The sequence below is a fragment of the Sinocyclocheilus grahami genome, unplaced genomic scaffold (genome assembly GCF_001515645.1).
Source record: "Sinocyclocheilus grahami isolate Dianchi unplaced genomic scaffold, SAMN03320097.WGS_v1.1 scaffold785.1, whole genome shotgun sequence".
In the NCBI taxonomy this organism is placed as follows: Eukaryota; Metazoa; Chordata; class Actinopteri; order Cypriniformes; family Cyprinidae; genus Sinocyclocheilus; species Sinocyclocheilus grahami.
In genome coordinates, this window is record NW_015505964.1 from 364,074 (window position 1) to 376,441 (window position 12,368).

At 37.1% G+C, this 12,368-nt stretch overlaps 1 protein-coding gene across 2 annotated transcripts; it reads left to right on the plus strand.

Annotated features, from left to right (window-relative positions):
• Positions 1-2,548: 2,548 nt before the first annotated feature.
• hexim1 (HEXIM P-TEFb complex subunit 1) lies at positions 2,549-4,139 on the plus strand. Of its 2 annotated transcripts, none has more exons than XM_016246115.1 (2): positions 2,549-2,706; positions 2,912-4,139. In XM_016246115.1, exon 2 carries the CDS (start codon positions 2,928-2,930, stop codon positions 3,897-3,899), a length of 972 nt encoding a protein of 323 aa, XP_016101601.1. In that variant the 5' UTR covers positions 2,549-2,706; positions 2,912-2,927; the 3' UTR covers positions 3,900-4,139. The 2 variants fall into 2 exon arrangements, with proteins under 2 accessions (XP_016101601.1, XP_016101600.1); XM_016246114.1 differs by having other exon boundaries at positions 2,549-2,701.
• Positions 4,140-12,368: the final 8,229 nt, after the last annotated feature.

Sequence of the window (12,368 nt, forward strand, 5' to 3'; positions counted from 1 at the left end):
TCTAACAGTAGGCTATTTAATATCTGTTGTTCTCCGGTTGTCAGTCAGAATGACAGTTCTTGCGTGAACATAGGTCAACCCAAGCCAATTTATTATTCTTTCCTTTTTGTCTTAGTGTTTAAAATATTTATTTTGAAACAAATTAATTAATTTCTTAATTAAACAAACAGACTTACTGGGAGAGCAGGGTAGGCTACGACAGCTGTCATATCATACCTTGCTATGCCCAGCTGATGCAAAGAATAGAATTTATATCTACACAGAAGAAAGCCCTGTCTAGACTCTTCCCCAGTACGAGTTGTGTCGAGCTATTCATTTGACTGTTTGTTTGATGATGCATTAAGAATCCATACAACTGCAGCAGCGGAGGACTATTATTCTGCTGTGTGATACTGCAGAAGAACTGATGATGGCATGGTTAGATCTTCGCCTAACCAATCAGCAGAAAGGGGCGTTTAATTCCTGCCCACATGTAGAAATCAAATATTCAAGCTGTTTATTCATTTTTCCACCCATGAACGAAAAAACTTTTTTGGAGAAAAACGAAAAAGGAGCTGTTTTCTCATTTTTCTACTTTTAATATTAAATAAAAAAACTAATGATCGAATGATACACGGATTCATATTGCATATTGTATTTGAATTTTGCTTCCTATATGCTTCCATAGAGCATTGCGTTAGCAGCACAAAAGGTCGTGGGTTCGATTCCCAGGGAACACGCGTACTGGTAAAAAATGTATAGCCTCAATGCACTGTAAGTTGCTTTGGATAAAAGCATCTGCTAAATGCATAAATTAAAATTAATTATAAATTAACAAAGGATAAAGTCCTGCTGATCTTACTTGCAGGATGCCAAGCACTTTGCATACTTTTTTTAGTCAGTTATACAATCTTTAAAAAAGCCTTAATTAACTACAGGAGCCTTCACGTGGCAACCAGCAACAGCATATTGTGCCATTTTAAAGCAGTTGTTCACAGACAGCACTTGTGTTTGCTGGGTTGTTTACTTTGTGCAGCTGCAACTCAGAATGAGGTTGAATGGGTACTAGATTCGTTTAATATCTAGGGGAGTAAATTAAACTAAAATCAATCTCTTCAGGGACTGCTATCGTTTCATTTTAGGTGCATTCATCTAGGTAAAACTTATGTACAGCCCCATCGACAACAGTGGAATTAAACCAAGTATCGGGACTCTTCGATTCTTTGTATGATTGTTGTCCACAACAACATAATCGTGACAAAAACAGTTCTTTCTGGCCCTTCAAAGTCTGTTTTGTAAATGCCTTCAGTATGTAATTGTATGACCATTTCTTAGCACTGATATGTTAGGATTTGTGCTTTTATTCTTTTTCGACAAAATGGTCTAAGAATTTAAAAAAAAGTAATGTTAAAAAAATGATATCGAACAGGCCATTTGTTTTGTTTTGTTTCGCATTGGTTCGTTTAACAGATGCAAGGGAGCAAGCTAACTTCCCTAGCACGAGTTCATTTCTGGGAAAGTCAAGAAACGGGTTTTAAATTTTCAAACCTAAGCATTTCCATTTATAAATGAGAAGAGACAATGCATTGCTGTCTTCTAAAACAACTGATAATAGCGTGAAGGCGTAAATCTATTAATCTCTCCAATACAAGAAAGCTTTGCCAGCTAGCTAGTCACTCCATAATAAAATATCTAGCGGAGACTACAGGAAATTCCGAGTATGTAAATGTCTATATGTGAAATGCAGGTAAAATGGTTTAACGTTATATGGCTAGTCTCAGTTTTAACCAGTTTGCTTGTGCTACTTAATCTAAACTCCATTATCCTGCTAGCTAGCTAGCGAACAATCAGGTTACTAAACAATCGCTTCATCGTTGTTACTCAATGCAAGAAACAACCCAAGGACGTTTACTTTATGTTGCGACGTTTCACTTTAACAAGGGAAAATACTTCAGTAATTATTACATCTAAGTTTGTTATCATCGTGGATACATACGTTACAATTCACTTTCAATTGAGAACATACTGCTTGAAATGAGAACTACTTTTTTGCTTGAGGGGTGATCAATCCTCACAAGGGCTCAGGGTGTGTGTTTAATTGTTAGGGTAGAGATGCAAAATAACCAAACGCGATATTGTATACTACAACGTGTGCTTTGTAAATGCAATGCGGCGTCAACATAATTTGTAGAGTTATTTCTTTGTAAATATGTGAACGTTTAATGCATCGTAGAATGGGGCGGATGTTTCTACCCGCTTCGGACATGCTTGGTAGCGTCCACTAGAGCGACCGGGACAGCTTTCTTTGTGATTGACAATGAAAGCTACCAATCAGAATGCTTCGATTGGACAGCGAACGCACAAAAAAATTCTATCCAGTGAAAATTGCGAGTAGGCGTAGCCCGCTCAGGCCCGAAAACAATTGTTGGATTGTGGGTAATGGAGGTTTTATGGCAGAGATTGCTGCGTGCAAATGCCTAGCGGGACTTCAAGTCCCACAAAGCAGGAAAAACCTGGAGGACTGTCCGCATGCGCCTTTACGTGGGGGAGGTAATAAATTCACAAGCCCCACTCTTCTCCATATCAGAAGCGAATTGGAGATTGCGCTGGAGGGAAATGTTTTCGTACTCGTCAAGAAACCAAGTCAATAGTAGAGGGAACGGAAAGAGTTCACATTAACGATCTTAGCGTAATAACTCAAACACGAGATTGGAGTTGAACGGTGAGGTAACTCAAACTTAACTTATGCGAGTTTGTTAATGCTGTTTATGTTAAAATGTTCGTTCACTTTTAGAAAAAGCATTTCCATTTTTTCCTCAGTGTTTTGGTGAATTGTTTTAAATGACAGCGTTTATGAACCTGATTTATATTCATACCTCAGTTTTGGAGGGTGTCACTCATCTCACTGATCACAAACTTGTATCTCCTTCAGGTGGGAGTGTACAGTTATGGAGCTTATTAAAGAAGAAGCTGCACCGGAGGATGACAGCAGAGGGCGGCAGAGGGATGGTCTGACAAGAGTCGTCTCCTCGAAACAAGTGCAAAGAAACCAGTTGGAGATCTGTCCGGGTTTGGTGTCTGGAGATGCGCATCCTATGTGCCGCGGCCAGGATAGGAGTGATCCGGAGCCCAAGGCTGGCGACGCAGCAAGTGATGACGGGTTTCCTGTGGACAAAACGAATAATAAGAGAGAATCTGGTTGCACGAGAGTAAACAACGAGGGGCTGTCAGATGGCCGCCAGGGCAAGAAGAAACACCGGCGGCGACCCTCCAAGAAGAAGCGCCGCTGGAAGCCTTACTTCAAATTAACCTGGGAGGAGAAGAAAGAGCTAGATGAACGCGAGACCGCCCGTGCGTCGCGAGTGCGCGCCGAAATGTTCGCCAAAGGTCTGCCCGTTGCCCCATATAACACCACCCAGTTTCTGATGGAGGAGCACGACCGCGAAGAACCTGACCTCAACACGGAGCTGGGCGCCAGAAAATCCGGGGCGATCCGCTCCGATGACACGGCCAGCGAAGATGAGAATTTTGAGGGCGAAGATGAGGACGAGGAGGAGGGGGGCGGTGGCGGAGGCAGCGACGGTATGGGCAGACCCGGCCACGCAAGCGGAGAGTTTTTGCAGAGAGACTTTTCTGAGACCTATGAGCGGTACCACGTCGAGACTCTCCAAAATATGTCTAAGCAAGAACTGGTTAGGGAATACCTTGAGCTAGAGAAGTGTATGTCACGGTTAGAGGAGGAGAACAACTGGCTTCGTCACGGCCGGAGAAACCCCGAGTCCCCGGCTGACGGCACCGGCGCTCTGCGCCTGCGGGAACTAGAGACTGAGGTGGAGAGACTGAGAGCCGAGAATAACGAGTTATTACTCCAAACCCCCAAAAGTAAAGGTCCAGGACTAAACCAGTCTCAGTCGTGCTGAATCAATATGTTTTATTTCTGTTGTACACGTCAAATCGTTGCTCTGTCTTACTGTAAACAGCATCTCTGTGGTAGCTAATACCCTCTTCAGCCTTTGCCATCCGAAGGTAATTTGAGACCGAAAATTGTATTAAATCTTTCGTGCGGTCCCACATATTTGGTCAGTCCACAATAATGTACGTTAGTGATGTGTACAATTAAATTGACAAAACGAATAGCCTACAATGTTATGTACAAGATTAAAAAAAACGGTCAGAAACTACTCTTTTGCGCGAGTTTTTGCCATAACATCACAAATTACATCTCAGATAATTTCAGTTTTGTTAATTTACCATAATCATTGAATATTTAAAATTGTATTTCGTTTAGAAACAGCAAACATGCAGCGCTTCAGATTCATATTTGATGGCGCACATGCTTCAGTGTGTTAATGCATGACAAGACAGTATGTTGTAAACGGGAAAACAGTTAATGGTGTTTTACCCAAATATATCGTCTATTAAAGTTTTAAATATTACATTTGAGTTCTAATTGTATTTATCTTATGTTGCCTGTTATATTCTCTGTCAGTCTTTACATTATAAAAATCCAAAACCTGGTTTTATGAGGAGTTATTTTAATTTTTCAAGCAACCAGTACACGTTTCAAGTGTACTTGCAAAAAACTGCATGTAGACCTAAAATGACTAATCTATTTAAAACCTTGAAAGTTTAAAACCTAGTTTTTTTTTTTTTTTTTAGGAATATTAAAAAAAAATAGATTGAAAAGGAAGTCAATACGACCAAGAGATTCAGAAAGAAGGACAAACTATGTTGTAAGGAAATATGAACAAATGCAGTTGGGTTCATGCCCCTTCAGGACTTGGATCCCTGTGTTAATATGAATTTTCTAGTACACTTTCTCATTCAGCTCTTAAGATATATCACTGGCTTTCTGACTTTACAGAAAGACTTTAGTCAGAGGTTGTGATAAGGTATTTTATCAAAGCATTTTAATCCAGTGTTTATACAGTGCTGCTTGAAAGTTTGTGAACCCCTTGCAGAATCTGTGAAAATATGAGAAATTTCAACAAAATAAGAGAGATCATAGAAAATGCATGTTATTTTTTATTTAGTACTGTCCGGAGTAAGATATTTTACATAAAAGATGTTTACATTTAGTCCACAAGACAAAAAAAAAATAGCTGAAATTATTAAAATAACCCCATTCAAAAGTTTGGGAACCCTTGGTTCTTAATACTGTGTGTGGTTACCTGGATGATCTACGACTGTTTTTTTGTTTTGTGATGGTAGTTCATGAGTCCCTTGTTTGTTCTGAACAGTTAAACTGAGATCCATCTTTTCACACTGAGGACAATTGAGGAACTCAAACACCGCTATTAAAAAAGGTTCAAACATTCACTGATGCTCCAGAAGGAAAAACGATGCATTAAGAGAAATAACTTTTTGAAAACTTTTGAACAGGATGAAGATGTCCCAATTTTTATTATTTTGTAGAAACTTTTTTTCCCCCCCATTTAGTACTGGCCTTCGGAAGCAACTGAAGATACTTGCATGTTTCCCAGAAGACAAATTGAGTACAATTTACCTTGATCTTCAAATTCAAAAAGTTTTCTCTTAATGCATCGTGTTTCCTTCTGGAGCATCAGTGAATGTTTGAACCTTTTTTAATAGTTGTGTTTGAGTCCCTCAGTTGTCCTCAGTGTGAAAAGATGGATCTCAAAATCATACAGTCACTGCTGGAAAGGGTTCAAATAATAAAAAGATGCTGGAAAACTGAAGAATCTGCAGGATATTGAGGATTTTAACTGTTCAGAACAAACAAGGGACTCGTGAACAACCATCACAAAACAAAAAAACAGTCGTAGATCATCCAGGTAACCACACACAGTATTAAGAACCAAGGGTTCCCAGACTTTTGAATGGGGTTATTTTAATAATTTCAGCTATTTTTTTTGTCTTGTGGACTAAATGTAAACATCTTTTATGTAAAATATCTTACTCCGGACAGTACTAAATAAAAAATAACATGCGTTTTCTATGATCTCTCTTATTTTGTTGAAATTTCTCATATTTTCACAGATTCTGCAAGGGGTTCACAAACTTTCAAGCAGCACCACAAAACCAGTCTTAAAGCGCTGGGGTATATTTGTAGCAATAGCCAAAAATAATACATTCTATGGGTCAAAATTATAGATTTTTCTTTTATGCCAAAAATCATTAGGATATTAAGTAAAGATCATGTTCCATGGAGATATTTTGTAAATTTCCTACTGTAAATATATTAAAACTTAATTTTTGATTAGTAATATGCATTGCTAAGAAATTTGTTTGGAAACTTTAAAAGCGATTTTCTCAATATTTTGATTTTTATTGCTCCCTCAGATTCCAGTTGTATCTTGGCCAAATATTGTCATATTCTAACAAACCATACATCAATGGAGATCTTATTTATTCAGCTTTCAGATTATGTATAAATCTCAATTTGGAAAAATTGACCCTTCTGACTGGTTTTGTGGTCCAGGGTCACGTGTGTGTGTGTTTTAAACTTCTCTCAGTGTGACACACAGTCTGAGCAATTGTAACATCGCTATAGAGATATTCTATTCTACAGAGGTTAACATCTCATATATGCTGATAAACCCAAATTCTTTCAATATTGTGTAGGCCTTGCAGTTTTTCAGCACACGCATGCCACACAGAAACAAGGAATTCTTTATACACAGTACAAAAGTAAACCAGTGTACAGACTGTTGCACTATAAAAAAGGAAAAATCAAAACAAATAATATATATTCTATCATATTTAGCATGTGAACGCAGAGATTCATTTAGCAAGGATTTATATTTGTTACAAAAGTTGGTCCACACAATCACCCATATACTGTATGTACATGCAAAGGGAGAGTAACAACAAACATGACATTCAGTATACATTAAATCGGGATTAGATCACGGGTATATGAAGTTTACAAACATGCTCTCTGGTCACAAAAGATGAACTCTGCACAGGTATATAAAAGCCATCATGAAGCAAAATATATTGAAGAGGCAAAGAAAGAGCACAGTGAGTTGTAGGGCTAGGACAATAAATCGATGTATCGCATTTCGTGGATCGCTTCTGAGATTATCGGAATGCATTGTGATTCTCGAATCGATTCTGAGCTTAGTTTTTCACAGCAGATGAAAACTAGGCTAGTTTTTGACTGCACACTCAAATGCTCACGAAGAAGAGCGCTTGTGCGTTCGGCTGAGTTAAGGCTCTTTCACACCATAGACTTAATAAATACATAGACGCCTCATTGGCCGCTTTGAGCCGTTGCAGCGATACGTCAACGCGTCCGCCATGTTTGTGAAGACAAGACTGCCTTAAAAATAAATGGAGGTAAACGGAGGAGCTGCGTTTTTTTCTGGATAAAAACACGATAACGTTTACATTTATCAACCGTTTTCAGAGGTTTGTGAGCTACATGGAGTTAAAAATAACTGCCTCCAGTTATTTAGTTCGGTTCGTAAGAAATTGTGAAAACTCACACTTGTTGATTTGATTGATTTTTTGGTTTACAATTCTAATGTTAATGTAGTATAACTGTGACATATACATGTTTTGTAATTTGAATGTACATTAAATTATATTAAGTTGTTTCAATGTTTTCTCTGTCTTCAGCTCCAACATTTTAGCTTTTCTTGTGCTTCAGGTCAGAACACAGCTCATTCCCTTTGAAATACTGGAGGAAAATCAAAATAATACATCTTTAAGCACTAATAATTAACCATCATTGAGAAAATTGAATAAAACCAGCGAATACAAATCAAAAAGTGACACTCTTGGTAGTCTGCTTTTTATTTTGATAGTACTCTATACAGATAAACTCCACAACAAACAATAACAAATGCAACTGATAATCCTTTATGGATCCAGTAAAACTTAGTTACAGTGGTAAAATTATGCACTGATACAGTGCACAGTAAAAGTGACATGTAATATTAAAAAGTATATGTAGTACAAGTTGTAGTAAAGTGAATAATATAAAAAGCGAGTACAACAGTACATAATAGATTTATAATATAATAAATTGGTTATGTAATACCATAATAAATAAATGAATAACAATAGATGAATAATAGCAAGTAGAATATGTAATATCAAGGGTGGAATAATACAGAATAGACAATAATGAAGAATAAATTAATAGTAAATTATAAAGTAACATAAATAATCATGAAATGTAGTTTTATAATAGTATTGTGTAATAATTATTAAACAAAGTAAGAAACAAGTAAGGGGGGAGAGATTGTGTGGTTAGAATATGACCAGGGTAATTCTGGCCATTCATTCAGGGCTATTCTGGGTTTTAACTAGTACTAATACAACATTAGGCTGTGGAAGTATAGCCTACTCTCTTGGAAATGCAGAGAACAGGCTTTCTTCAGCGTTCCTTAAGGCTTGCGTTGTCCTGTTTGCAATTGGCTAAAAAGGAAAAAAATATATATATAATAAGTCCACAGATTTATGATAAACTATGAAATCCTTATAATCAAGTGATGATAAACTTACTCTTTGTAAATAAGTAACATTAGTGAAATTAAAGAGATGATTTAGCTCCATCCCTAATCCTGACAGTCTGGCATTGTCTTGTCAAAGTGCTCACTGTACATATTGTGCTCATTACACCATTTACTTTATGATATAAACTACAATATAAAAGTTAAAACTTAAGAATTCATTTAAACTTTGATTTCATATAAAGTCTCAGCTTTCACAGCTTACTAGCGATATCGCTACCCAGATAGCAAATTATATCTGGCCCAGTTCTGGCCCACATCTCCCACATTCTTCTGGCCCACATACCGTGTGGAATGACAGCGATGACTCAACCTGAGTCTGGCTCACAGAAGTCAGCCACAACTGAACCGGATCTGGGCCACTTTTCACAAATGGCAAGGGCCATTTCTGGCCCAGTTTTGACTGACAGAAGTCAGCCACAACTGGACTGGATCTGGGCCGCATCTCACAAATGGCAAGGGCAATTTCTGGCCCAGTTTTGACTGACAGAATCAGCCACAACTGAACCGGATCTGGGCCGCATCTCACAAATGGCACAGGCAATTTCTGGCCCAGTCTGGCTGACAGAAGTCAGCCACAACTGGACCGGATCTGGGCCGCATCTCACAAATGGCTGAGGACAATGGAAGCAATCAAAATCAACAAAAGATCAATGATATGCAAGTGTTTTAACAAGTCTCAGTTAGCTAAACACAGTACATGTAGCAAGGTTTTTTTTTAAATGACATAAATAAAAAGAAAACATAGAATAGAAAAAGCGTAGAGCAAGCTAGTTTTAGAGGCCTTTTTTTACTTTTGTTAATTGTATAATAAAAAAACAAAACAAATAGATAGAAATACAAAAAGATTAGAGAAGCTAGTGTTAGTTTTTTTTTTAAAGAAAACAAGCAGTTAGTAAATGAAAGACAACATATACACATGACATGTATATCACATAACATATTAGGGCTGTGCGATTTGGAGAAAATATCTTAATTGCAATTTTTTTTGACAGATATTGCGATTTGATTTGTGATTTTAATTTTGCAAAGTCAAGCTTTAGCTTAATATTGTCAATAGTGTGCAGCACAGTATGGGTTTCGTTACCCTGCTGAAAAAAACAATAGAAACCATCACAGAAATTCTTATGGTTTTTTCAAAAACAATTACAAAATTCCTTTTTGTAGTGTGTTTTGGGCATTATTCCTATAGGAATTACTGTTCTATTGTTTCCCATCTGCCAGTTTACATCCCACCAATAGAATCCATCAAATACCAGTAGACACCATTATAGTTTACATTAAAACCAATATAATTCCCATTATAACCCTTAAATCCATAAAATTTTCTATTGTGTTTTGGGAGGGGTTCTATTGTTTTTTTCAACAGGGAATATTATAATGGTATTACTACTTTTACAGAATTTACTTAATTACTGAATTTCACAGGAATAGGATGATTTATTAGTTTTTAAGTATTTGGGATTTTAAGAACAAGTGGAAAATGTGCTGAATGTTTCATTTCTTCCAAGTGAAATTAGCAAAGCAGTTAAACTGAATTTACATTTGTGTTAAATACGGAGACAGGCGTGAGTTGACACAGGTTGCGGCCGTGCATCAAGCCTTGTCCATATTGCCAGATGTGCTCGTAGAGGCTTGTGGTGTGGAGTTTACCGAGTATAAACGAGCATTACGAAACAGGCTGTGTATGTACGGCAAGTGTAAACGGATCCTCCGTGAGATGCGGCAGAGAGGAGCGAGTATGAGAAGCATTCAGAGACACAGGCTGTGTGTGCAGTCTTCTGAATTGGGAATAGCCAACATGCATTATAAACTTGTTTTATTAGTACATATACATTATCTTGCACATTTTATCTCCCCAACAGATTCTAATTTGAAATATCTAGTAATGTATCTTTTACTCTCCAGTACTGAAAGCAGAACCGATAAGGTTGATATGTGTTGTGACACAGCTCTTGCAAATTAACATTACCTTTTTTGTTTGGTGTCTGTCATTTCGAAGCCGAAGTAATCTCATATTACATAATTTTTTCGTTAGTATTAATTTGCCTGACTATCGATCTGACCCTGCAGACGCCATAATCACACACACTCTCTCCCGCTTTGTTTGTTTTTTTTAATGGTGGGTGTTTACGCAGTTGGCTAGAGCAGTGCCGATTGGGGAGAATGGAGGTGTGCTAACTAACCATGAGCAGGGCAAAAGGGGAGTCCATGAAACAGGCAGGGGTCAAAACCAGAAAGCAGTCCAAAGAAAACGTCAATCCAGAGGGGAATTCAGACACAAGGTCAGGGGCAAGCGAGGGTCAGAGCCAAAAAGCAGTCCGATACCAACAACCTGGAGACAGGAGAAGACAACATCTTAAAGGTGCATTATGTATTTTTGACAATATTAAAGCATTAAAATATTGTGTTTGCAGATATAGAATGTTTGCAGCACCCAGTTCAACCGCAGGCTGTCAATATTACATAATGCACCTTTAAATCTTCTCTCCTGGCCTCCATCCCATCTCTGGCAAGCTGCAGCCATCTTTTAACCCAGTGTTCGACTTCCTGGTCTGTTGCAGTGGCGGTAGTTTGTATGTTCATCTATAGTTGCCATCATCTAAGGTCTTTTTGAGTATTGGCATCATCTGAAGTCCACATAATTCCTGGTGATGTGTAGTTTCTAATAACCCTGGGATGGACATTTGGAGATACAGGAAGGCAAAGGGAGAAAGATTAGCATAGCTGCTGTTCATAATATTTCAGGCAAAAAATGATCATAAGCACTTTTTACTATTTCATCAATGGAGTACAAGGTTATGACATGCGTTTTGTGAATGCTTGGCTAAAAATGAGTGTTTTTTATCTAGGTTTAAACTGAAAGAGTATGCAGAATGTTTCTAGATCCCTTAATAAACATATGATTTGTTCTCAGTATTTGGGGAACAGACACAGTCTCTATAGAATGGACTACATATGCCAGAGTATCATTTAATACATTTTAATAAAATTTAAGTGGGAGGAACATCATAACTGTAATTTACACAACCATTCAAGAGTTTGGTGTATGTATGATGTTTTATGCCTTTAAAAGAAATCTCTTATGCTCACCACGGCTCAATTTATTGGATCAAATTACAGTAAAACAGTAACACTGTGAATTCAATGATCAAAATCATGCGTAAAGATTTTTGTTTCAAATAAATGCTGGTCTTTTGAACTTTCTATTCATCTGTGAATCCTGAAAAATAAAATGTATCACGGTTTCCACAAAAATATGAAGCAGCACAACTGTTTCAACACTGATAACAAGTTTCCTGAGCAGCAAATCAGCATATTGGAATGATTTCTGAAGGATCATGTGACACTGAAGACTGGAGTAATGATGCTGAAATAAATTACAGTTTACAATGTACTCACATAAAACACAGCTATTTTAAATTGTAATAATATTTCACAATATTACTCTTTTTACTTATTTTTAATCAAATAATTACTGCAGAGGTGAGCAGAAGATAATTCTTTCCAAAACATTAAAAATTTTATCAACTTCAAACTTTTAAACACTAGTGTATGTTTGATATTTGACTTACTAGTCTTATGGTCAATAGCATCTTGGAGATGTTGTCTGACAGGAGGTTCGCTCCAACTCTGCTGGGGTGCAGCAGGCCATCCGCATTGAAGAATCTAGGAACAAAACAAGCAATTTGTCACAGAGCCAACAATATTTAGTATGCAGTTCCAGGTTTATTAGAAGGAAACACACTAGAGCAGAGGTGAAATGCAAAAAACAAAAAGGATAATATATTAAATATATACAAAGGATAATATATTAAATATGAACAAGTAAACCTAAAATATAAATTCTGTTATAACAGAATTTATATTTTAGGTTTACTTGTTCATATTTAATATATTATCCTT

Bases quoted from the DNA above. Each gene is read 5' to 3' on its own strand.
- hexim1 (XM_016246115.1), top strand. From the start codon at position 2,928: ATGGAGCTTATTAAAGAAGAAGCTGCACCGGAGGATGACAGCAGAGGG.